Source organism: Hordeum vulgare, chromosome 1H, assembly GCF_904849725.1.
Source record: "Hordeum vulgare subsp. vulgare chromosome 1H, MorexV3_pseudomolecules_assembly, whole genome shotgun sequence".
NCBI classification, from domain to species: domain Eukaryota; kingdom Viridiplantae; phylum Streptophyta; class Magnoliopsida; order Poales; family Poaceae; genus Hordeum; species Hordeum vulgare.
In genome coordinates, this window is record NC_058518.1 from 483,005,876 (window position 1) to 483,032,628 (window position 26,753).

A 26,753-nucleotide genomic window follows, 5' to 3' on the forward strand; every position below is an offset into this window, starting at 1 on the left:
TGCTAGACAGTGGTGGCGGCCACTTTGTACCACGAGATCGAGAATAAGCCATTTGCGTTTAGCCATTGTTCGATCATATTGAATGGCAAGCCAAAGTGGACACAAGTTGTGGTCGATCTCAAAGACGGCAAGAAGAGGAATGATGGCTCAAGCTCTCACCAATCCATTGGCTTGGACGGTGAGGAGGATGAGGTTGTCATCATTAATGGAAGAGCTATCGCGCCAGAGGATAACCCATAAGTCATGTGCAACAAATGGGAGAAGGCAAGGATCTCCCGTGATTTCGTGGCTACGAAAATATCATCCACATGGACGGGCATTTTTCGGCAAGGGAGAACAAGAAAAAGGATAGGTACATGCTCATATTGGATGCACAAAAGGAGAGGACGGAGTGGGACCGGTCGAGGGCAGAGAGGAGGCTGGAAATTGAGAGGGAGAAAATCGAGTTGGAGAAGCATTAGGCGGCAATCAAATGGGAACTCGAGAAGGTCAAGACATTTGGAGAGATCGAGCTCGAGAAGGAGAGGTTGCAACTCGCACGAGGCGCGGAGGATGCGGAGATCATGTTGGCGGATGAAACCCACTTGGATGCGCATGCGACGAAGTAGCTTGCAGAGAAGAAGAAGGAGATCAACGATCGTAGGACGCATGAGGCGGTGAGGGTAGCTGCGGCAGCGGAGCATGCAGTCAGGATGCAAACGGAGCATGCAGCCCGGATGGAGGCAAAGCACGCAACCCGGATGCAGGTGGAGGAGGACAAGCTGGACGAGCAGGAAGCATGGATGGGCGCGTCTGGCCAGTGATCCGGCAAGCATCCCTTCTCGCTCGGACACTGATTTCATTTTGGCATCTTTGGTTTATTGAACTGTGCTTTGATTTGTTTTATTTCGAACTGTTGAATTCAGACAATTTGTATCGAATGATCGACGTGCATGGATTGCATGGATGTGAGGGTTTTATTTCAGGTATGTGTATTACGAATTGGAGCCCAACACCCAATTCGAGGTTGGACAACATCCGACCCCAATGCAAACAAGAATAAGAAGAAGGCAAGACGACAAAGGCAAGAGGTCTGGCTTTCTCAAGATTTGAGGACATCTTGTTGGTCCATTCTTGGTTCTCCACAACAATGGATCCAATATGAGGCACCAAGCAAAAGGGGAACACATATTGGGAGAATATTTGGTAGGAGCATCACGAATGAATGGAGTACATGGACCCGCATCCTATCGTGGCCACCCACAATGTGGCATCTCTCCAACATCGATGTGGGATCATTCAAGGAGAAGTGAACAACTACGTGGTCTACTACGCGCAAGTGACCAAACACCCTCAAAGTGGGATGGAGTGACAACTCACGTAAGCTCAATTGCCTCGTCTTATTGCCATTTCAATATGCTTCTTGTGTTTTCATTCTTGTGCTCATGTGTATGTTTTTTGCTAGACAGTGGTGGCGGCCACTTTGTACCACGAGATCGAGAATAAGCCATTTGCGTTTAGCCATTGTTCGATCATATTGAATGGCAAGCCAAAGTGGACACAAGTTGTGGTCGATCTCAAAGACGGCAAGAAGAGGAATGATGGCTCAAGCTCTCACCAATCCATTGGCTTGGACGGTGAGGAGGATGAGGTTGTCATCATTAATGGAAGAGCTATCGCGCCAGAGGATAACCCATAAGTCATGTGCAACAAATGGGAGAAGGCAAGGATCTCCCGTGATTTCGTGGCTACGAAAATATCATCCACATGGACGGGCATTTTTCGGCAAGGGAGAACAAGAAAAAGGATAGGTACATGCTCATATTGGATGCACAAAAGGAGAGGACGGAGTGGGACCGGTCGAGGGCAGAGAGGAGGCTGGAAATTGAGAGGGAGAAAATCGAGTTGGAGAAGCATTAGGCGGCAATCAAATGGGAACTCGAGAAGGTCAAGACATTTGGAGAGATCGAGCTCGAGAAGGAGAGGTTGCAACTCGCACGAGGCGCGGAGGATGCGGAGATCATGTTGGCGGATGAAACCCACTTGGATGCGCATGCGACGAAGTAGCTTGCAGAGAAGAAGAAGGAGATCAACGATCGTAGGACGCATGAGGCGGTGAGGGTAGCTGCGGCAGCGGAGCATGCAGTCAGGATGCAAACGGAGCATGCAGCCCGGATGGAGGCAAAGCACGCAACCCGGATGCAGGTGGAGGAGGACAAGCTGGACGAGCAGGAAGCATGGATGGGCGCGTCTGGCCAGTGATCCGGCAAGCATCCCTTCTCGCTCGGACACTGATTTCATTTTGGCATCTTTGGTTTATTGAACTGTGCTTTGATTTGTTTTATTTCGAACTGTTGAATTCAGACAATTTGTATCGAATGATCGACGTGCATGGATTGCATGGATGTGAGGGTTTTATTTCAGGTATGTGTATTACGAATTGGAGCCCAACACCCAATTCGAGGTTGGACAACATCCGACCCCAATGCAAACAAGAATAAGAAGAAGGCAAGACGACAAAGGCAAGAGGTCTGGCTTTCTCAAGATTTGAGGACATCTTGTTGGTCCATTCTTGGTTCTCCACAACAATGGATCCAATATGAGGCACCAAGCAAAAGGGGAACACATATTGGGAGAATATTTGGTAGGAGCATCACGAATGAATGGAGTACATGGACCCGCATCCTATCGTGGCCACCCACAATGTGGCATCTCTCCAACATCGATGTGGGATCATTCAAGGAGAAGTGAACAACTACGTGGTCTACTACGCGCAAGTGACCAAACACCCTCAAAGTGGGATGGAGTGACAACTCACGTAAGCTCAATTGCCTCGTCTTATTGCCATTTCAATATGCTTCTTGTGTTTTCATTCTTGTGCTCATGTGTATGTTTTTTGCTAGACAGTGGTGGCGGCCACTTTGTACCACGAGATCGAGAATAAGCCATTTGCGTTTAGCCATTGTTCGATCATATTGAATGGCAAGCCAAAGTGGACACAAGTTGTGGTCGATCTCAAAGACGGCAAGAAGAGGAATGATGGCTCAAGCTCTCACCAATCCATTGGCTTGGACGGTGAGGAGGATGAGGTTGTCATCATTAATGGAAGAGCTATCGCGCCAGAGGATAACCCATAAGTCATGTGCAACAAATGGGAGAAGGCAAGGATCTCCCGTGATTTCGTGGCTACGAAAATATCATCCACATGGACGGGCATTTTTCGGCAAGGGAGAACAAGAAAAAGGATAGGTACATGCTCATATTGGATGCACAAAAGGAGAGGACGGAGTGGGACCGGTCGAGGGCAGAGAGGAGGCTGGAAATTGAGAGGGAGAAAATCGAGTTGGAGAAGCATTAGGCGGCAATCAAATGGGAACTCGAGAAGGTCAAGACATTTGGAGAGATCGAGCTCGAGAAGGAGAGGTTGCAACTCGCACGAGGCGCGGAGGATGCGGAGATCATGTTGGCGGATGAAACCCACTTGGATGCGCATGCGACGAAGTAGCTTGCAGAGAAGAAGAAGGAGATCAACGATCGTAGGACGCATGAGGCGGTGAGGGTAGCTGCGGCAGCGGAGCATGCAGTCAGGATGCAAACGGAGCATGCAGCCCGGATGGAGGCAAAGCACGCAACCCGGATGCAGGTGGAGGAGGACAAGCTGGACGAGCAGGAAGCATGGATGGGCGCGTCTGGCCAGTGATCCGGCAAGCATCCCTTCTCGCTCGGACACTGATTTCATTTTGGCATCTTTGGTTTATTGAACTGTGCTTTGATTTGTTTTATTTCGAACTGTTGAATTCAGACAATTTGTATCGAATGATCGACGTGCATGGATTGCATGGATGTGAGGGTTTTATTTCAGGTATGTGTATTACGAATTGGAGCCCAACACCCAATTCGAGGTTGGACAACATCCGACCCCAATGCAAACAAGAATAAGAAGAAGGCAAGACGACAAAGGCAAGAGGTCTGGCTTTCTCAAGATTTGAGGACATCTTGTTGGTCCATTCTTGGTTCTCCACAACAATGGATCCAATATGAGGCACCAAGCAAAAGGGGAACACATATTGGGAGAATATTTGGTAGGAGCATCACGAATGAATGGAGTACATGGACCCGCATCCTATCGTGGCCACCCACAATGTGGCATCTCTCCAACATCGATGTGGGATCATTCAAGGAGAAGTGAACAACTACGTGGTCTACTACGCGCAAGTGACCAAACACCCTCAAAGTGGGATGGAGTGACAACTCACGTAAGCTCAATTGCCTCGTCTTATTGCCATTTCAATATGCTTCTTGTGTTTTCATTCTTGTGCTCATGTGTATGTTTTTTGCTAGACAGTGGTGGCGGCCACTTTGTACCACGAGATCGAGAATAAGCCATTTGCGTTTAGCCATTGTTCGATCATATTGAATGGCAAGCCAAAGTGGACACAAGTTGTGGTCGATCTCAAAGACGGCAAGAAGAGGAATGATGGCTCAAGCTCTCACCAATCCATTGGCTTGGACGGTGAGGAGGATGAGGTTGTCATCATTAATGGAAGAGCTATCGCGCCAGAGGATAACCCATAAGTCATGTGCAACAAATGGGAGAAGGCAAGGATCTCCCGTGATTTCGTGGCTACGAAAATATCATCCACATGGACGGGCATTTTTCGGCAAGGGAGAACAAGAAAAAGGATAGGTACATGCTCATATTGGATGCACAAAAGGAGAGGACGGAGTGGGACCGGTCGAGGGCAGAGAGGAGGCTGGAAATTGAGAGGGAGAAAATCGAGTTGGAGAAGCATTAGGCGGCAATCAAATGGGAACTCGAGAAGGTCAAGACATTTGGAGAGATCGAGCTCGAGAAGGAGAGGTTGCAACTCGCACGAGGCGCGGAGGATGCGGAGATCATGTTGGCGGATGAAACCCACTTGGATGCGCATGCGACGAAGTAGCTTGCAGAGAAGAAGAAGGAGATCAACGATCGTAGGACGCATGAGGCGGTGAGGGTAGCTGCGGCAGCGGAGCATGCAGTCAGGATGCAAACGGAGCATGCAGCCCGGATGGAGGCAAAGCACGCAACCCGGATGCAGGTGGAGGAGGACAAGCTGGACGAGCAGGAAGCATGGATGGGCGCGTCTGGCCAGTGATCCGGCAAGCATCCCTTCTCGCTCGGACACTGATTTCATTTTGGCATCTTTGGTTTATTGAACTGTGCTTTGATTTGTTTTATTTCGAACTGTTGAATTCAGACAATTTGTATCGAATGATCGACGTGCATGGATTGCATGGATGTGAGAGTTTTTATTTCAGGTATGTGAATGTGCGAGGCAACATATAAGGGGGCGGCGGATGCTGTTCGCGGGCATATAAGTGGTCGGATTTACCAAGTCCGGATGTAGATACTCTCAGGGCAAAAAGAATTGATGCATCAGGCCCCTAGCCATGCCACTCGCCGCCTCCTCTCGTGCATCCCTGGTCTTATATCATCGCCCTATGCTATACTAGATAAGCTGGATTTTTTTTCGTTCGTTGAAAGATACGCATCCCTCCCTCTATTCATATATAGGGCCTAATGCGTTTTTCGAGGCTAATTTTGACCATATGTTAGAGCAATAATATATGACATGCAAGTTACACAAAGCATGTCTTCAAATTCGTACGTGAAAGGAGTTTTCAATAATATAATTTTTACATTATACATTTCATATATTATTAATCTTATCAATAGTCAAAGGCAATCTCGAAAAATGCATTAGGCCCTATATATATGGATGGAGGGATGTACTCCTTTCGTTCTTATTCTTGCTTTCGCTCGGCGTTATGCTTCTCAACATGATGTACGGCGTCAAAAGATAATCACCACCGAGTAGATAAATTGGATTATTTTTCTGAGGCCGTAGAAGCGGAACGAAGAGAAGCATGTTTCTCTCTTACAGGGTTGATTCTGTCAAGATTCTTTCTTTTCGAAGGAGAGAATTCAAAGTCATCGTCAATCACCAACACTAAGGCATCGTGGGGATTATCTTCACTAACTCCATCATCACATCACTGTACCGTCCTCATCTCCATCCCTGTTGTAGTCAATAAACTGTTGCCCAGACATCACGTTGAGATCACTTCCTCGTGTTAACCTTTTGAGGGATTATTACGCAAGGAAGCGCTAGATATGCTGTGAGGTGACACAACTCTACCAGAGGGAAGAAAGACCACGTAGCAACAGAATAAGCACGTTACAAAGCGAGTCTCGCTCGTCACATAACAAAGTTCAGGGAACACACAGCACGTACGTACACATCATTATCTTACAGATCCGGGTGCCCGGCCGGCCAGTGCAGCCACTGCAACAACAAATCACACCACACCCAACACACGGCCACAGCATGGTCGAGCACCGATCCTCTTTATTTAATTCTTAACCGAAGCCGAAGCCGCTCTGCTTCCGGATCATCGCGTAGCGTGGCGTCGCTGCTCGGCGGCCAGATCACTTGGTCGCGATGAACAGCCCCCACTTCTGCTCGCCGGCGGAGCTCCGCTTCAGCTTCGCGCTCCACCCGTTGACGATGTCGTCGTAGTCCTCCTGGCTGAAGTCCGCCAGGAAGGCCTCCTTGTTCTTCTCGGTCTCGCCCAGCTCCCTCTCCAGGACCCTCAGGAACTGCAAGGACCAAGCATGATGTCAGTCGCTGAAGAAACTCTTACATTTCTCCAAGCAACGTGCAAGGACAAGGACTAGGATTTCAGGAGCTGCGTGACGTTGTCAGGGGACTGAATTCAGAGGCGGAGACGTTCACCTGGTCGGTGCGGTCTTCGGCGATGACGTCGTGGAAACCGGCATCCTCAAGCATCTGAGTTCATGTGCAAACAGAGGTTAGGATGGTTTGCTTCTCTGAAACAAGTCTGCCAGAGTGACTAGATTGATCTGGTTGGTATGATATTCTTTTCTTTTCTTTTCTTCGGAAGATGCTCACCTTTCCGTAGGTCTTCACATCATGGAGGTCATAGCCTCTCTGCTTGATGTACGCAGCGAATTCCTCTGATGGCGTCCCAGGGCTCCTGCAGTAGTCACTGATCAGCACTTTGCCACCAGGCTTCAGCCACTTGAAGAAGTTTCTGAACAGAGCAGGCTTGTCCTGTACAGCCATGTGCACCACTTGTCAGAACTATTTGAGACAATATATGCAATGATTTCCATACACAAAAATGGGTTAATTTCAGTCTATGCAGTGAAACATACTTGAATGTGGAGGATGGTGTCACGGCTGTAGATGACATCGAACGTGTTCTCTGGGTATTCCTTGGTGGTGCAGTCAGCAACCTCAAACTCAACCGAGCAGGAGCGACCGATGGCACGCTCGATCGCGAAGGAAACCATGTTGATGGAAAGATCGATGCCGAGGACATGGACATCATAGGTTTCAGCCATGTAGAAGTCGCCTCCTCCGATGCCACACCCAACATCAAGCACCTTCTGGCCAGCTTTCAGGTCCAGCTTGTCCACAAATTCCTTTGTGGTCTCTGTTATTTATGATAGCATAAACATGGTTATTAACAGTGTATGGTGTACTATGTCACTGATTTCAGTTCTTTCCAAGGAACAGTCATTGAAAAGTCAGTAGTGAGACAAATAAGATGGGAAACTCACCGAATCCACCGGTGCTAACATAACCCTCCCCAAACACGCGCTCGTAGCGCAAGATTCCAGTGGATTTGTACTGCACATTGTCCAGGAATCTCTGAAAGCCTTTGTCTTCTGTGCACTTGACCTTCTCCCATAGCCAGCATATCTACAAAGCACAAGGTTAAATCAGTACTATTGTTCTTCTCCTGAATAACACCGATGCGATTCTGTCTTCTGCGCATCAAACGAAAGGAAGGTACCTGGTTCTGGTTCTTCTTGCTTTTCACATAAGCTCCAATACACTTGGAAGTTACCAGAGAAAGCTCAAAAGAGTTCCCCTCTTGGTCATAGGAGTGGCATTCCTTGAACACCTATTTATAAATGGATAATAGTTAGATACCCCGTGCATAATGAAAGAGCATAATTTATTTGTTATCTTCCAAAATGATTTAGGTACTAAGTTCTCCTATGAAGCTAGAGATGCAATGCCCCAGCCAGTAAATAAGGTTTCAGTTAAAGAGACAGGCATAGCTAAGGACAGAAAATTGTAGCAAATGGAAGCAGAGTACAGTGCAAAAAAATTGAACAGCTAAGAATTGGACTTCTAACCTTGGTGTAAAACCTCGGCTCCCGGTAGTGCGTCGGGTTCACTTTCCTCTTGGAATCCCCAGACTGGTGGAAGCACGATTCCCTGATGAAAATATGTCCACCAGGCTTCAGCCACTTCACTATTCTGCCAATCAGCTTCTCAACCTACAGTACAAGACAGTAACAGCCATAATTTGCAACCGTTGTAGAAAGTTAACAAGTAACAAAAAAGGTTGCATCTGTTCACAGTTCACTGTCAGAAAAAAAGGTTCCATCTGTCTCTGTGCTGAAGCAGTTTCTTTCAAGCTCTAGTTATGAGTACCATTGACAAGTTGGGCATGACTTTAATTACCTCCTCGTCGTTGAGGTACATGAGCAGCCAGTTGGAGAAGACGATGTCGATGGAGTTGTCCTCGATCTTGAGCTCCGGCGACGTCACGTCGGCGCACATGAAGGTGATGTTGCTGTGGATGTGCCCATTGATCTCCTCGTTCTGTGACACCAGGTGGCATGTCAGATCAGATTACCAAGCCCATAGGAGTGCCAAGCATACGGACTGTGTTTCTTCAGATAAGAAAACCAGCAAAGCAGGCTCACCTTCTTGATGACGCTGTCGATGAAGTCGAGCGCGATGACGTGGCCTGCCTCCTTGGCCAGCTCGCCGGTGAAGCGGCCGATGCCGGCGCCGAGCTCCAGCACAGTCTTGCCCTCATATGACGGGAGGATGGCCAGCACCTGCAGCAGAGCAGTGCAGGTCCACGGCATGGTAAGCACCATTGAAAACAAGAACTCCTACTGTATGTGCCAAAATGTTGGACAAAATCATGGTGGATGGAACTGCGTCCGTCACCCCCACCCACCCCTTGGTGGTCCGTTTCGAGCTCGAGCTCTTCCAGCTCGGCCAGTCTCTCCTCCTTGCTACCCTGCCCTGCCCCCTGCCCGCCGCTCTCTCTCGGCACTGACTCCTCCTTGGAACCCTGCCCTGCCCCCTGCCCGCTCAAGCTGATCTCCCTCGACCCTACGGTGTCCGGAACCGACTGCTCCTTGGTACCCTGCCCAGCCCCCTGCTCACTCATCCTGCTCTCTCTCGATCCTACGGTGGCCGGTGGCCGGCGGCGAGTGGCGGGTGGCGGGTGACAGTGGGAGCGCGCTAGCTAGCGATATGGCCGTGATTCATGATGCGACGATGGTATATATGGTACCACCAAGGGGTCCTCTGCTCCGAGCAGTGGCCACTGGGGAGCTGAAAGAGCTAAAGGGAATCATTATCGGCATGGTGTGGCCATCATCGACGAAAGAGGGCGGAAAAGGACACGCCGGCCGGAGTTGGTGAAGGCAGGTCCAGGGCGATAGTTTACAGGGAGGAATCCATTCCCTTTGTGCGCTTCAGTTTTAAAATAAAGGAAATTCGTTACTATATGCCACGCTATGCGTGTGCACCTACATATGAAAATTTGTCACCCTTCGTTCCCGATCCCGATGTAATGCCACCTCATACTTTTGGTCATGAACTGACCGTTGTGCCCCTTCGCTTCTTGAAAATGACTGTGACTTTTTTGCCATAATTGGCTGCATATTTCTGAAGTGATCGTTGTGTGACGTTCTTATGATCCGTTCTTTTTTGGGAGACAATTGGCTGCATGTTTCTGAACTGATCATTGTGTGACGTTCTTATGATCCGTTCTTGTTGATAAAAAGCGGGTTAGATGCCATTTGGATGAAGAAGGTATGGTGCCGATTCCATTTTATGGTACCCACGAAAGAATCCATTTATGAACATGAATCTTGATCCTTCCTCCCCACTCAAACTTACGTATTGCATCCCTTAAAACAATCTGCGGTGACTGACTGAATGGAGAGTGAGGTGAGGAATAAAGTGAGAGTGGCAAGATGGTCAATTCAAGCTCACTAGTGACGCATCCAAATATTCTCAAGAATCGGATGGTGCCAAGGGCATGTGATCATTTATTTACATCAAAAATATAGTAGGGTATAGGATGTCATTTTATAGTGTTTCCTTTAATCATATCCATATCCATAGTCTATTATGTGTAGTAGCACCTAGTAGCTCCACATGTCCACTAGTCATAACATATAAGATCGCCGTCCAATTCGACGATTTGACAATCCATGCTTAATTATAGCGTAGGTTTTCACGTTAACAAGCTATATGTTCAATTATGTACTTCCTCCATTCCTAAATATAAATCATTTTAAAGATTTCACTAGAGAACTATACATGAAGCAAAATGGGTGAATTTATACTCTAATGTATGTCTATATACATCCGTATATAGTTTCCTAGTAAAACTTTAAAAAGACTTGTATTGAGGAACCGAGGGAGTAGTATACTAGCACAGTAGATCTTAGTAATTAACTGTTGTAGGAAATAAGATCCCAACATTAAGTTGGCCTCCATGAATAAATATTATTATTTTTGGCCTCAGCAATTTTCTATTAGTAATTACTAGATCATTTGGATTTATGTAATCATGGTGGAAATGGACACGGACGATTCCCCACATAGCAGCCCGGTGCTCCACTGCCAGTGGCTTACCTGTCAACTTTTGTGAGTGGAAAAGGTGAGTGATCTTGCCCTGCTTTCAGAAACCCGACAGATAACTACTTATCAGACTTTTCTGGAGCCCCCAGCTCTTATATGGAAAGTTAAGAATTTGACAAGAAGAAAATCGAACTGAAATGCTAAAAAAAACGAGGCGTCAGAGTCAGCCTCTGTCTTGGTCCAGCACTTGACGTTAACTGTATTTATATTTTAATTATTAATTGATTGATTTTGGCACGCCCTTTGCCTTTGTCCAGGAACGAATTGCTGGTACCAAATAGTGAATAGCGTGGGTGTCAGGCGGTTGCCATCTGGGCTCGTTTTCTCGGTTGCTGAGCGCCACGCCACAGCAGTAGGAGCGTACGGAAATATGGTCCATTATTTTGTGTCCGTGCCACACGTACGTACGTATCACAGGAAGAGGCAGGAGATGAGTTTGGCGGCAGCAACGAAATGGCATGATGGAGTGTGTGTGCGTGGGAAGGGAAGGGAAGGGGAAAATGAAGATGAAGGGGTGGTACATACCTCTGGGCGCTCCTCCTTGTCGAGGTCCTTGGCGCGGGAGTCGAGCATCATGGACTCGACGGTGAGGTCCTTGGAGTGCTCCTCCCAGTAGCTCTTCTGCACCTTGCGCTCCACCTCCCCGAACGCTGCCAACCACATCAAGGAAGAAGAAGATAAGCATGATGGATCATGGGTGGATGGACGGACGGACGGACGGACGGGCTTACCATTCTCGACGACGGTGATGGTCTCCATCTTGTTCCTTTCTTTCTTTCTTTTCTTTCGAGTCGAAGGTTTGGTTGTTTTGTTTTGGTTTTTACGGTAGGAGGAGGGAGATGGGATGCGAATGCGAGTCTGTTTGTTTGTTTGGAAGGAAGGAAGGAAGGAAGAGGGCGTGAGTGGTTAAGAGAGAGAGAGAGAGGGAGAGAAGAGGGGGTTTGTTGAGGTTCAGGTGCCCTCGACGGCGAGGCGGGATCGGGAGAAGCCGCGGGAGCGGCGGTTGTTGGAGAGGCCCCTCTGTTGCATATACCAACGGCACGGCCCCGAGTCGTCGGAGCCCCCGGCCGGAGCGCGCGCACCCAAACCTACTCTCTGAGCCCTCACCTGACGCTGCGGCGGCGGCGGCGGAGGAGGAGGAACGAACGAACGGTCGATCGATCGATGAATGCTTCTCTTCCTTGTTTGGTGGTCGATCTGCGGCGAACGGGTCGCGGGTTTTATAGCCGAGCCGAGCCGAGCGTCGCGGCGAGGTGCCCTGCACTGCATGCTGCGGTGTGCGGTGGCCAAGCGAAACGGAACGGAACGGAACGAATCCCGGCTGGATCTGGGTGGGCCCCGCCGGGCCGGGCCCGCTGGCTGCATGGATCGTGTTTTTTCTTTTTTTTTTATTTATGTCGTTTCTTGTGTGGCGGGGGGCGGGTGGCAGCGTGCGGGTGCGCGACTTGTCGCCCCGTCTAGGCCCCGCCTCTCTGGCTGCTGGTGCCTGTCACCCTCGCTCGAGTATCGACCGGTGAGGAGAGTGATCCGGCGCGGGCGCGGCGAGCAGGAGGAGGCAACCGGCGGAATCTCTTGGGCTCGCCAATGGCCGTGGTGCTGTGCCGGGCCAGGACGATCCCACGCCACATGCATTGCTTTCGCTCGCCATCACCCTGTCGCTCCAGGGTCAGGGTGACAGCTTTACTCAACTCAACAAGAGGAGAGGCCCGTGCGCCACGTTGCTTCGTTCCGTTGTTGTTGCTGTACAGTAGATGATGATGATGTGCACGGCCGCCAAGGATGCGCTCACGCCGACTAGAGGTTTTACGCTGTTCGGAGCCGCGGTTCCGGGAAAATGGAGAGGGGATTCGGTGGCAAACGAGACGCGAAGAGTGTGGGTTTCTCCACAAGAGGCACATAGGGCGTGAACCTTTGAGCCAGCCCGTCATCCACAACACATGATATACTCCAACCTACTCCCTCCGTTCCTAAATATGAAATCTTTGAGAGATTCCACAACACATACTATCTACAGCATTTGATGTCCCCTCAACAGTCTTGTCAAATATCCACGCTACACATATCTAAACCTTCAAATCCATGCACATCCGACATACACATGAATATCACAAGAGAGTTGAGTACTTTCACAATTGAAACATAGTTCATACTTGAAATACATGGTTTAAACATAAAATTTATTTAAAGTGCACAATTCAAACACTAAACTCTGGTTTCTATCGTGGGTCTACATATGCTTCACAAGATCATCGAATAGTTGCACATGCATCTGCTCATATCTGAGAATTTGATATCGTGGGTCTACATAACTTGTTCTCCGAGTTTCTCGAAATCAAACATTCGGTTTGCCCCTTCACCCTCGTCATCGGCAATCATATTGTGCAAAACGACACAATATGTCATTAGCTGATTCACATTATTCTAGCTCCGCCAACAATTCTCCGACAAGTTTGGAGCACTTCTAATACCTTCTTCACGTATTTCCTAGTTGTTGCTTGTATTGTGCAAAGTGACTTTGTTTGTTGCTATGGAGATCAGATATGGGTCTGTGCAAACATCGCACCCTCGGGACAAATACCATCTACAAGGAAATACCCCATGTTGTAGTCGTGCATGCTGACAGTGATTGCACGACGGTGCTTCGCCATTGTAAAACCTCCCGAAGATAAGGTCGTTTGAACACATTAATATCGTTGTGACAATCACACATGCCAAAAAAAGACATGTTAAATCCACAAGTCCTTTGATGCCACTAATTCGAGTATGATGATGGCCTCTTTGTGGTGATGTTGGTACATCCCGCACAAAACTTAGGGACACTTTTTTCTTTGCCAAAACATGCAACTAATTGAACTGAGCATAACTGAAACCCCTCTTGCCTCTTCAATAGCCATCAACTTTTATGTATCTTGCGTATTTGATTTTCTTAGATACTCTACTTCAAATACGTACACCATGGCATGAGAAAATCTCATTATGGTCTTCATACATGTGGTCTCCTCCCATTTCAACCGTCTCACCAACTGCACCGGCATCGGTACCTGGTGCAAGCATCCTCATAGCAATCATGCACTTCTACTTAAAAGAGAACGAGAGTTATCCATAATAATCATTGGTGAGATTGAAGTAGGAATCATGTGCCTCCACTCCCTCCACCACACACAAGAACAAGGGTTTGTACATACGGAAGGGTCGACAAAACCACGTATCATGGAATGTTGGTACTGGTTGGAGGTAGTCCATGTAGAGCAATGGTGCTCCAGTGACCCTACCTCGGTTCAAAACTCTTCTCCCTTATATTGAACCCGAAGTTATGAATGTGATCCACCTCCTTGTCCCTTTCCTCCTGGAAGCTTATGATCATCAACTTCTCAACTTCTTCGTCCAACTCGGATGAATCGAAGAATTTCTTTTGCAGTAACTCGTCAACCTTTCAGTTTCCATATCCCTCATATGATGAACCATCTGGATTCATTAATTTCCCACAAAAGGATCACAAAAAACTGACCGAACAATTTGTCGAACACATAAAGGCAAGGTGTTGTGTGAAAATAGACGAGCGTACCACGACAACGTCCGGGGCGCCGACGATGTTCGGAGCAGTGAGACGACGAGGGGGGCACTGAGGGGTCGGGCGGCGACTAAGCTAGGGTGACAGCGTAGCTAGTGGAGGGCATGTGTAGACGAGAGGGGGAAGAGATGAGAGAAAAATGGCTCGTCCAGTAATATCGAGGGCGAATTGATGCATTTTTTTGGTCGATATTACATGTCGGATCCGACATGACAGATACGTCCGAACCATCTTATATTCTTTTTCGGATTTTGAATTAAACACAAAGGATGTCGATTAGTCCAGGCATATAGGAACAGTTCCGGAAACCCGGCTAGGTCATGTTTTTTGACCGGTCACTGACCGGGCCGTCCGAACGGATGTATGAGAGGGTTTGAGCAGCCCATGTGTAGGTGCTCTACCCATGGACGATCCATATGGTCTCTGCAATAACCAAACGGCCTCGGCTGCTACCATCTTCCTGTGAGCCTCCAGTGCTCACCTGGTGAAGGTGGTTTGGAGGGAGCGATGAGATGATGAGATTCCATCATGGGCATGGCCCATGGGGCCGCCATTGACGGGCATTGCTTGCTGCCGATGCAAGGCTCGGCGGGGCACGTGGCGTCGAGGCTGTGGCCTTGTCGACGACGGGTTTTGGTGCCTAGCGCTATTGTCGTGCTTGGGTGGTGAGGCCCTGACGTACGTGGAGCTAAATTATTGGAGCAGTGGATACCTGGGCCCCACGCGATTGATACCCGGGTCCTACGTGATTGATACCGGCGCTTTGGTTGGCATGATTGCTGTAGTAGTAGGAGTACTAGATTAGCTCTGGGGTGGTGGTACAATATTGCAAAGATTATTCATTCTTTCTTCAGAGTAGATCGATCCCTTCGCCGCATGCAACTGGTAGTAGTATATCGCCTCCGCACAGGGAGTAGATGGTAACAGTATTTTATTTAGGTACACAGGGAGTAGTAGTAATGCTTTCATGGGAGAGGGCATGGATGTTGACGGTGTCGCCACATTTTTAGAAGCAGCAGACGCAGCGGCCTTATCGTCGGGATCGCACTGTCCAGCGGCTGCGAATCAAGCCGAGGCAACGACGGCACAGCCTACGGTTCCTCGTTAAAATTGATGCTCGTTGGGCGTAGGACGACGATCTGAAAGGAACTAAATTACCGGATGCTGGAGCAAGAAGATTCACCTGCTCACCTGCAAGAGATCCATCCACCCTCCCACCATGGCCTACAAGGCTCGTAGGACAGTTCGTACGTGTAGCCATGTTATGTAGGTGGGGTGGGGTGGGGGGCTTCTCACGAGGCGAAACGCCGATCACCGATAAAGATTGATTCTTGTGCATGTTAACTTTTGTTTAACCCGTGAGACGACAAGCATGTTGAGCAGAGTAGATGTGGGCGTGGTGACTGGTGAGTGGTGAGATATTGTAATTTGGGACGCGGTGTCGTTGTCAGCAATCATCTTGTTTTAGTTTTGCTGCCGAAAGAAGGCGATTAGCTTGGGCCGATCCATGCGGAAATGGGGAGGACAATGATATGAAACGAACTGTACAGTCACTGGTCCGTCCACGCAAAACGACCGGCACCACTCACATGTCAGTCTTACCTACTTTCTTTTTCGGAAGACGTCTTACCTACCCAAACTTCAACACCAAACTTCAGTCGGTCAGAAAGGCAACAAGGGATCTGCGTTTCCGAGTTTACTTTGGACAGCCAGTGAAGTTTAACACAACTCAACAAGTACCATTAGCCAAGATAGTTCAGCTATTATGGTCGCCATAACACAGCATAGAAAATACTACTACTCCACGGTGAGGCCAGGAGGATGTGAATGGAGAAGTGTGCAAGAGATAACATGTTACCGTGGACATCATAAAAGATGTGGTAGATGGCAATTGAACAGCCACGGCACGGAACGAGCGAAATACTCGGCCGTTTGTTATATAGCCAACGTCCTACTGTTTATTGACATATATCTGGTGTTACACAGGTCACTACATTTCTTTACAACAAGGGTCACTTGGCAGAGTCCCGTGTGGCGGAGCGAATACACATATCATTACACAGGTAGACATACATGAATGGCCAGGCACAATGCATATTACAGTCACACGAAAAATCGCATTTGCTCGGGGTACTATTAGCTCCAGCTCCTCGCCTATTGCAAGCCTATAGAAGGCTACCACCAAATGGGTTGGCTTGCTGTTGTTGGTTGTTTGCCGCCGGGAACGCGCCGAAGCCGCTATCCAGGAAAGGGTTTACTGCTGCAGGGCCAGCGCCCGGATGCTGCGGCTGAATTGGTGGCCCGAAGGGATTCTGATGTATCATCGTTGGGATCTGCTGCTGCTGCTGAGACATGGCAGCCATTTGAACTGACGACGGAGCGGCGACGTGATTCGACATCGCGAAAGGATCGTTTGTCATGAATGGGTTGGGAGCTGATGAACCGTACAGCTGCTGTTGTTGTGACTGCCTGTAGGCTCCCTCGTCATAAAGGCTGTCAAGGATGAGCTTGTCAAGTCCACCACCCTGCAAATAGAGAGGAAATTTAAGCTTTTCACAAGCTGAAAAGAGCTTCGCCACTGAGGTAAAAATTCAATTTACTATTAGGTGCAAAGAAACTGATAATGCCTCACTTTGTCACCAAAAATGAAGGGTTCGGTCAGAAAAACAACAATTGTATAAAACTACTACAATCAATACCAGGGCACCTTATATTTTCACAGAATCAAAACAAGCAGTAGATGTTATAACATCCATTTTGAAATCCTTTGTCGGAAATATATGTGGAAGACTATTAAGAAATATTAGCACGAATATTATGTACCAATGTAAAAGCAAACACTTTCAACTACACGGAACGGTAAACAGTGACTTTATTTTTTATTTTGTACCCTGAATCTACTCAGACTCCCTATGAGTACAAGGTGTAAAAATGAAACACTTCTATAAACACGGTGCAAATGACTATGCATTTGACGGTAAATGAGACATGTCAGATTTACTTTACATGAGCCAGCAGCCAAAAGACAAATGAAAAGGCGCACATATCATAGTATTATGCTCATTCTTATTTTTCTTCAAACAAGCTATGCACTGTTGACAAGGTATAGAAGTTTACACACAGATGTTCCGCTCTTAATGTCACTCCAGGGCCACGTGTCATACCCAGGTGGACCAGGACTCTGAATCTACTAGCGCTCCAACGCTTGGATGTGTGTGTGGGGGGGGGGGGGGGGGGGGGCAAGAACAAGATTACATGGCTCAGGGTACTTACACTTAAAATCGATGACTAGAGTTTAATTCAATCGCCTAATATCTTCTGCTGCTGCTGTTTACTGTCCCCTCCCCACTGGCTGGAGGAAGTTTGTAACAGGATATAAACTGCCCTGTGGAGTTGCTAAGACTATCACAGAGATATACCCCATACCATTGCATTCTTAGAATTCCTAGCAACCTCTAGTTCAACTACTATTTCTGAATGTCTATCAGATCCATGAGGCCTTGTTTGGTTAGGGACTAATCCACATGGATTTGTGAGGATCGCATGGTGATCCACGTGGGCCGTCCCAGTGAGGAATTAATACACGTGGGTCGTATTTTGACTATTTGGTTTGGCCCATGATGGGAAAAATACCAGCCCAAACCACGTGGTTCCACAGGGGCCAAAATAATCGTGCTCCACTCGTGGAATGAATCCATGGCAGACGAGGCGAAGCGAATGCTGCGGCGCAAGAACAGGCGAAGGCAGGCGAGGTGCAATAACCGGCGACTCCGGGCGAATCCAAACAAAATTTCGATGGCAGTGATTAAGGTGGTCTCGGAAAGGATTGATTCCTGCGGGGATTAGTGACAGAAGTGGATCTACGCAATCCCTTGGTTGATTTTTTCCACTAGGGTATTTGTTCCACTATAACCAAACAAGCCCTCAGGGGTCTGACACCATGCACTTTAAATCCAGAGGAAGTGCACATGAACAAGGTTAATTTCACATTTTGACTGAGAAATAATGCAAGGGTATGGGGTATATCTCTGTGATATAATGCAGGCACTGTCTTATTCAGTCTAAATGCAAGGGTATGGGGTATATCTCTGTGATATAATGCAGGCAGTCTTATTCAGTCAATGGCCTATATCAATGGTATAATGCAGGCACTGTCTTATTCAGTCCAAATGGCTGTAATTTGTATGTTAATCAGGACAGAACAGCAGCAATTACAGAAAAGCATCAACAAAAATATCTAGCCCAAAAGCAAATATCATGAGCTATCTTTAGACATAAACTAGCTCCTGTCTTGTGCATGGTAAATGTAGTGTGTGTATTGGCCCACTGCAAAACCTAACATGCCACTACATAAGAAGATCAAGCAGAACATAATTTGCCGTCCTCACAAATACATGCCTACGGCCCAGTTGTTTAACTTGTTATACTTCCACTCAGTAACAAGAGTTGTGTGTCAAACTAATAAACAGAAATACCCCGTCGATAATATATGAGGTACATTTCTTCTGCCACAAGCATGGTGGAACAATTGTGCTGATTCCCTACATGTGAATCGATTTCTACATAACTTAAAACTACAAACAACAGATAATGACTAATACTACCCAAATCAATACAAAAAAGCCCCAAAACGTGGATACCACCCAGGGAAACCTGGAAACAGATTTATATGGCTGGTAACCAACAGAATTTTTAACCCTTGTAACGAGCAACGATGGCCAACAGCCGAACACTATCAAATGGATAAAAATCCACAGAAAGGAAAAGAGCAGCAAAGGTGGAGAGACCAACCAATTGACTATCTGTAACAGACGAATTTGTGTTACTTGGAGCAGTAACAAGGGCGAGTTCCCAGCCTGTTGGATCAAATCCTTTGTCCTGCCAAGTAGTGCTGCTAGTTGTTGAAGTACTTGGATCTAATTTGTGCAGATGCAAAAAAATCTATCAGTTAATTGATTAAGCAACATCCAAGTCACCAAGAGTTCAATCCTGAATTCTCACCTGATGGAATAATGGCCAAGGCAAGAGCATTGCTCTCCTCTATTGCTGATACAGCAGGGCTCGGATCATTTAAGCCCTATCAATCAAAGGATCTTTAGATTGCCAAAATCATACCAGCAAGTATAGGTGTTCTTTACTTACCAGTAGATCACCAGTATCAGCCACAACAGGCTTGGAAGGAGGTGAAACAACTTCGGCCACGGACTGTACTGGAACAGGTTCTTCAACTGGTGGTTGTTCCTCTTCGACAGGATCGGGTACAGAAACTTCCTCTGCTTCTTCGGGTTTATATGTAAGAAGGAGCCTCTCAGGAAATTCCTGATGAAAAGACAATATAAGTTTTATGAATTAACCTCAGGCCAGTAACAGTTAAATAGCTTAGATGGGGAACGAAGCTAACAGTCATACTCCAAACCTAGCATACAAGGGTGAGTAAAATTTAAGTCTGTCGATGTGTGTATAATGTCAGTCAAAATAATAAGGCATGCCATGTTTACCACATAAAAGGTATCGCTCAAGGATAAAGAAAAACACTATAAAGAAATGGTGAGGTTTATGCTAAGGTTCTGTCTGGCGTTGTAGTGGATTATGATGATCTCGTTTGGTTGAGCCGCTTTTAGATACTATGGTGCTCGACTAGCCTTTTTAATCAAGTTGCCAATGGACATTAGGGTTGTTCAAAAGCAGTTTACTCAAACCGGGAAACCTGCCACTATTTTGCATTCATCTTTTTGAACTAGCTAAACAGGTTGAGACACTTTACATCTTGTTCATGGCAGTTATAACAACAATCACAGCAACGGCAAACAGAATCTAAGGGAACTTGCATGCTGAAATTATAGAAACCATTTCATGCACATCCACTAATAAAACTATGATAAAACGAAATTATAGAAGCCATTTCATGCACATCCACTAATAAAACTATGATAAAACTAAGGACCAATGGTGCACTTTAATATTCCCTTTTCCCCGCATGCATTTGTATCACACCTATATCAACTGCAGATTAGACTGCTGGGTGCATTTAACATTTCAACAAAACAGGCTCATCACTTCAAAAAAACAAATCGAACAATAACAAATGCAATGCTTGCCGCTTTCCAAGCGACTAATAATATACAATAGATCCCTAAACTAAAAGATGCATATAATACCATTCATAGGACAAAAACATGCAAATATACAAGAAACAGAAACAAGTTCAACTGTACCACCAACAGTACTGACCAGTGGCTCTCGAACCGGAACCATACGCGGAGCGTCCCTCACGTACTCCTCCATGGTCACAAGAAATGTTTGTGGTGGCTGAGGAAATTTTCTTGAGTGAGATGGTGTGCCCAAAACATATGTTCTACAATGGTTAACAACCAGCGCAAAACCTCACCTCCCTCAGAGTGGGAAACTGAAAATTCCTCGCAAGTTCTAGACCCCTGCAATTTTCATAAAAGTCTGATAGATTCCCTGCCTGCATCAAAGAACCAGACCATGTAAGAATCAGCAGATGCACTGTAATTTTGATCTTCTGAGAATCTAGATACACTCAATATCAACTTCTGGGCATGGGAGTTACCTGTTGGCCAGCCCTCCTGTAAATTTCAAGGGCCTTAAGCGCTTCATGTCTTGCCATCTCAAAAAACTACACGCATGAACAAGAAATTAATATATCTTATGCGCGGTTCGTTGATCACATTATTTGCATCACAGTAGTCAATTGTTAGTTGAAGGGATCTTTTACCTTATCAACAAGGTTAATAATTCCATCATTGATCGCGCAATAAATTTTGAAACTCTCTTTTAACACCTGTACAAAAGAGAGTAAATCCTTAGTCATTAACCCCATCAGTTAAATCAGCATGTTAGAAGTGGTGGTGAGGTTGAGAACACAGCAAATTTTTGTTTGATTATCTAGCAACGCAAAAAAGGAATCAAGATAAATAATTTTTAAATTCAAATATAATCTCAGTAAAGAAATAAAACAGGTGTATAACTGAATAATTCTACACACAAGGTGTCTTACAGTCAACACAACTATGAATAGTACATACACTTAAGAAAATACTTCAGCATTAACCAGGAGCATTGGAAGAAAAAAAAAACATTGGCCAGGGTATGAATCGTATACACCGAAGGAAGGATCAACATTGCGCGACAGTGTCTAATAAACAACTAGAAGGGCAAGGCACAAACGACTATCCTACAGTTTTTCAAAAACAAAGATGACAAGATGTGAACTGCAGAGTTATAAGTTATAACAAAGGAGTTCCATAGACAGTTCTAGTGGTTGCAGCTCCTCCAAAGTCCAGCTAATTTCATCCATAACAAGTAACAGAAAAGTGGCTTTCCCAACTTTCACCAATGTCAGTTAGATAGGTTGAAGAGCACAAATTGGCTAGTTTATGAAGCATACTTCAGGTGAAATCAAATGATCAGTAGATGCTAGAGCACAAACAAATCTACGAGAGAAATAATTAGAGCTTACCAAAGCTAGAGCATACTGCACCAAGTAGTTATTATTCGCAGCTCCTTCTGGCTGCAATACCAAGAACAAATTGGTGTCATGTTACGTATAGAGATGAAAATGGCAGATACTGAGAGATTTTCGCATCTAAGGTTTGTTAGCCTAGAGTGAAGAGATGATCACCCGACATCCAACAAGCCGATACAGTAACTGCTGCAAAGCTGGCAACTGCTCTAACAGATCCTGGGAATCTAGGTCTCTGGTTCTACTGTGTCCCTGATGAAGAAATAGCATCAGGTGAAGCAGTGATTAAGGGGCAGGAATTTGTACTCAGATTCAATATGTGTGATATTCAAAACTACTGAACTGTAGTGCCAAAAAGAGATATGATGCTTCATACCTTTTCAGGACCTTGACCTTGTTTGGATAAACGCTCAGCCTCAACATCATATTTCAGGATCCTGAAGCATTCCAATCTTTCCTCCAAAAACTGACCATATGTGCGAACCCATGCGGAACAGTCCCAAGCTGGACAACACACAATCTTAGTACATGGGGAAATCAAAGGATAATGAGCAGGCCAACGGTATTTCCTACCAAATGAAGAGATACTAACCAATTGGACTGGAGTCATCCTTGAAGTTTGAGAGCTGCAGAATACGCCCCCTTTGTGTAAAATTAAGAAGCTCTTCCCGAAATGTAGGGTCCCCCTCTCGTAGAAGCCTATGAACCACTACAAGTGTCTTTAGTGCTACCTGTACGTTACAAGAGAAGGGATGGCGAAAATCAATTGACTGCTTATAATATTCTGAAAGATTTCTGGATTTTGTCTTTTTAGAGTGCAAGCTTAACTTGATAGTTGATATTACTAACCTAACTATGCAGGACTACATTCACAATTATCACTTTTGGCTTTATGAGAATACAGCACTGCTGAATTAAATGATGGGAGTTGAAACAACCAGCAAAGTGGAGCAATAATGGATGCAGAATCGACAGCTATGGCGTTGTAAGATCGCACATTTGGCTCCAGCATTTAGTATGGTTTTCCATCTTTTTTGATATAATCAACAGTACTAACATTTTCACAGTCTATGTCAACAGGATGTTCAGAAAGTAACTCAAATGGAAAATCCAACGACATCAACACAGAACAGAATCTATTGTCTAAAGAGAAATCACAACAAGCAATATAAAAGTAACTCAATGGAAAATCCAACGACATCAACACATAACATAATCCATAGACTAAAGAGAAATAACAACAGCCAATATATATGTTACATCTTACAAGGGAAGCTACAGACTGGCAACATAATACAGCAACTGCAAATTGCTACTGAACGCTTCCTAAGAGGCCACAAGAACCAGTCTCATTATACAGGACAGAGAGATACCATTCAGGAGTCCGAAATGCATGCGATCAAGCTATCATCCAAGGCAACATCATCAAAACCGTAAATGGACAGGAATGGAGCTTACAATCCAGTTGCGGGTCTTGGAGAGACGGCGAGAGAGAGCGTGGATGCAGTAGGCGATGTCTGCCCGTGGCCTCGCGATGGACGTCGCCGCAGCAATCTCTGCACCGCCACCACCACACACACACGACCAATCAAACACCAGCCCGCCCCAACAGAAAACATAGATAACAGAACCTTATCCCCTCCCCCCTTCGAGCCTGGCACCTTGAGGCACGATCTAATTATGAGCCCCGGATTACTCTAAATTAGGCCAAGCAAAATATAGGGGGCGTGGGGAGGGAAATCGAACGCACTGCGCAGGTGGCGCTCCTTGGGCGGGCACTCCACGTGGTTAGTCGCCTTCACGATCGCCACATCCAGATCCTACAAAAACAAAAATTCCTCAATCAGAACCGCGCAGATCCAGGCCTCCCGCCACGCCGCCAGCCCGCGCGGCCGTGGGCTCCGACGGATTCGGGCACAGAGCTAGGTCAAAAAAAAAATCGGGCGGGGAAAAGGGGGGGCGCTCCGGATCCGGCGGACCTTGAAGTCGGAGTTGATGTTGGCGAGGCTGACGGTGGTGGTGTCCTTGATGGCGCCGTACGCCTTGCGCCAGCTCTGCATCGACGCCATTTCTCCTTCCCCTTCCCCTTCCCCTTCCCCGGGTTCGGCTCCGGCCGCCGCGCGCTGGCTGTGTCGCCTTTTGGGGTGGGGGGTTGGTTGTTTGTTCGCGACGGTTTCGCGGAGACGGGGGCGGGGTGTGACAGTGCGTGTGACCTGTGGGGGAGTGTGTGATAATGGGGGAGATGGGGGTGCTTTTTGGGAAGTTGGCGTCCGTGCCGTGCCAGAGGCTGCCAGCTTCGGGTGATTGACGGCGTCTTGTCTCGTGCTCTACGCGTGGGAGCGGAAGGTTCGAGAAATTCCGTGGGTTCGAGGGAATATTGCTCCCTTTTTTTATTTTATTACTGTGGAATACCCCCTCCAAACTCGTAAAAATATATCCTTACAGCAACTCCAACGCACCGATCCAAACGAATGCACCACCGCTTTATTCGTTTTCCGTTTGTTTAGGTCGGTCAGACGGACATGCACGTCCGCTTTTTCATATGGGTCGACTTGAGCATCCAGCGAAAGGCATTGCCTTGCCCCTACTCCAAGTCTGTTGCGTGTCTCTGGTTCAAAAAAAATCTTTTCAGAGATTATATTCCGTTTGAACTCCGTTTAATATTTCTTATCTGCAATATTTAAAAATGTAAAAAAAACAGAAGCTGACACTAGGCTCTAGATTAATAGGTTAGTCCCAAAAATAATATAAACAACAAATAAATGCATATAAAACATCCAAAACATATACTCCCTCCGTCCAAAAATACTTGTCATAAAAATGAATATATCTAGATGTATTTTAGTTTTAGATACATTCATTTTTTATACATTTTGCGACAATCAATTTCGGACGAAGGGAGTAATATAATAACATGGAACAGTAAAAAATTATAGATATGTTGAAGAAGTATCATGCGGCAACGCATACAGATACAGACGGACTATTTGGGTCAATGTGTCGGAGTTGCTCTTATGTATGCATTCATCTACTTGGTGGTCAACAACAATTAATGTGGATCATGGTGAATGTTTTTTAAGACCTCATTTTAACAGCCTAATTTGTACTCATTCTCTACCACGATAATTACAACATATGGGGAAGCAATCATATACTCTGAAAGTCTCTTTTATACTTGCGAGTTCAAATGAGTTCGTGATGAATAGTAAAACTAAAGGAAAAAATGGCAAACTTTGATAATGGTTTTGAGTGCTTGTAAGGTTTCATCATCATCATCGGTGACATGGACGTCTGGTAGGGCCCATCTCCCTCCGTTGCTCCTCCCTATGGCATGACCTACCATGACCCTAGTCTTCAACAACAGCTTCAGGTCCGATGATAGGTCTCAACTGTATCTATAAACTATAGCTGGCCTAACGGGTCAGGCTAAACAGGCCAGCCCGCGAGCCAGCCGGCACGGCACGCCATGGATCGGGCACGGCACTACTTAAATGGGCCCGTGCCAGGCATGCAGTGTTGGAAATATGCCCTAGAGACAATAATAAATTGGTTATTATTATATTTCCTTGGTCATGATAATCGTTTATTATCCATGCTATAATTGTATTGATTGGAAACACAAATACATGTCTGGATACATAGACAAAACACTGTCCCTAGTAAGCCTCTAGTTGACTAGCTCGTTGATATAGACAAGTGTTGTCACTTGATAACGGGATCACATCATTAGGAGAATGATGTGATGGACAAGACCCAAACTATAAACGTAGCATATGATCGTGTCAGTTTATTGGTACTGTTTCCTGCACGTCAACTTATCTGTTCCTATGACCATGAGATCATGCAACTCCCGGACACCGGAGGAATACCTTGTGTGTATCAAACATCGCAACGTTACTGGGTGACTATAAAGGTGCTCTACGGGTATCTCCGAAGGTGTCTGTTGGGTTGGCATGGGATTTGTCACTGCGTGTGACGGAGAGGTACCTCGGGGCCCACTCGGTAATACAACATCACAATAAGCCTTGAAAGCAATGTGATTAAGGAGTTAGCCACGAGATCTTGTATTACGGAACGAGTAAAGAGACTTGCCGGTAACGAGATTGAAATAGGTATGGAGATACCAACGATCGAATCTCGGGCAAGTAACATACCGAAGGACAAAGGGAACAACATACGGGATTAATTGAATCCTTGACATAGAGGTTAAACCGATAGAGATCTTCGTAGAATATGTAGGAGCCAATATGGACATTCAGGTCCCGCTATTGTTTATTGACCAGAGAGTGTCTCAAGTCATGTCTGCATAGTTCTCGAACCCACAGGGTCTGCACACTTAAGGTTCTGTGACATTTCGGTATAGTTGAGTTATAGGTGTTGGTAACCGAAAGTTTTTCGGAGTCCCGGATGAGATCCCCGACATCATGAGGAGCTCCGGAATGGTCTGGAGGTAAAGATTGATATATAGGAAGTCCTGTTTTTGTCACCAGAAAAGTTTCGGGCTCATCGGTAGTGTACCGGGAGTGCCGGGAGGGGTGCCGGGGACCATCGGGAGGGGTGTCACGCCCCAAGGCTTCATGGGCTGTTGGAAGAGATAAACCAGCCCCTAGTGGGCTGGAATAAGTTCCCACTAAGGCCCATAAGGTTTGAGAAGAAAAAACACAAGGTGAAAAGAGTTTTCAAGTGGGAAGGAGGAATCCTACTACTACTAGGATTGGAGGAGGACTCCTCCTCTCCTCCTTGCGCAAGGGAATAAAGGGCAGCCCTAGGGCGCAACCCCCTCCCTCCTCTCCTCCTATATATACTAAGGGTTATGAGGGTTTTAGAAACAACAGAAAACAGCCACGTGATGCCCTCTCTCTCTAGATTTGTTTCTCCTCTAGTTTCAGCGGTGCTTAGGCGAAGCCCTGTTGGAATAGCAACACCACCACCACCACCACGCCGTTGTGCTGGAGAACTC

General features: G+C 46.5%; 2 protein-coding genes across 3 annotated transcripts; both read right to left on the reverse strand.

The window, feature by feature from the left end:
- Positions 1-6,183: 6,183 nt before the first annotated feature.
- LOC123447787 (phosphomethylethanolamine N-methyltransferase-like) lies at positions 6,184-11,940 on the reverse strand. Of its 2 annotated transcripts, XM_045124471.1 has the most exons (11): positions 11,468-11,940; positions 11,262-11,386; positions 8,771-8,908; positions 8,526-8,666; positions 8,195-8,338; positions 7,846-7,956; positions 7,610-7,751; positions 7,202-7,482; positions 6,936-7,097; positions 6,759-6,812; positions 6,184-6,622 (listed from the first exon to the last, which is right to left on the reverse strand). In XM_045124471.1, the coding sequence occupies exons 1-11, from the start codon at positions 11,493-11,495 to the stop codon at positions 6,452-6,454; spliced, it is 1,497 nt and encodes a 498-aa protein (XP_044980406.1). In that variant the 5' UTR covers positions 11,496-11,940; the 3' UTR covers positions 6,184-6,451. The 2 variants fall into 2 exon arrangements, with proteins under 2 accessions (XP_044980406.1, XP_044980398.1); XM_045124463.1 differs by lacking the exons at positions 11,262-11,386; positions 11,468-11,940 and adding an exon at positions 9,034-9,551.
- A 4,305-nt stretch (positions 11,941-16,245) lies between these two features.
- Positions 16,246-24,023, reverse strand: LOC123447801 (putative clathrin assembly protein At2g01600). Its single transcript, XM_045124484.1, has 15 exons — positions 23,773-24,023; positions 23,544-23,613; positions 23,252-23,349; positions 22,386-22,524; positions 22,170-22,297; positions 21,953-22,045; positions 21,791-21,841; positions 21,047-21,112; positions 20,882-20,947; positions 20,696-20,776; positions 20,539-20,616; positions 19,450-19,626; positions 19,309-19,384; positions 19,099-19,223; positions 16,246-16,832 (listed from the first exon to the last, which is right to left on the reverse strand). The coding sequence occupies exons 1-15, from the start codon at positions 23,860-23,862 to the stop codon at positions 16,473-16,475; spliced, it is 1,698 nt and encodes a 565-aa protein (XP_044980419.1). The 5' UTR covers positions 23,863-24,023; the 3' UTR covers positions 16,246-16,472.
- Between the last annotated feature and the right edge of the window lie 2,730 nt (positions 24,024-26,753).

Coding starts and splice junctions, on each gene's coding strand:
- LOC123447801 (XM_045124484.1), bottom strand. CDS start 23,862: ATGGCGTCGATGCAGAGCTGGCGCAAGGCGTACGGCGCCATCAAGGAC. Junction 20,617..20,695: donor AGTTTCCCACTCTGAGGGAG/GTGAGGTTTTGC, acceptor AAATTTCCTCAG/CCACCACAAACATTTCTTGT. Junction 16,833..19,098: donor CTGTTACAGATAGTCAATTG/GTTGGTCTCTCC, acceptor CTCTATTTGCAG/GGTGGTGGACTTGACAAGCT.
- LOC123447787 (XM_045124463.1), bottom strand. CDS start 9,249: ATGAGTGAGCAGGGGGCTGGGCAGGGTACCAAGGAGCAGTCGGTTCCG. Junction 7,957..8,194: donor AGCCGAGGTTTTACACCAAG/GTTAGAAGTCCA, acceptor ATTTATAAATAG/GTGTTCAAGGAATGCCACTC. Junction 6,813..6,935: donor ATGTGAAGACCTACGGAAAG/GTGAGCATCTTC, acceptor ACATGAACTCAG/ATGCTTGAGGATGCCGGTTT.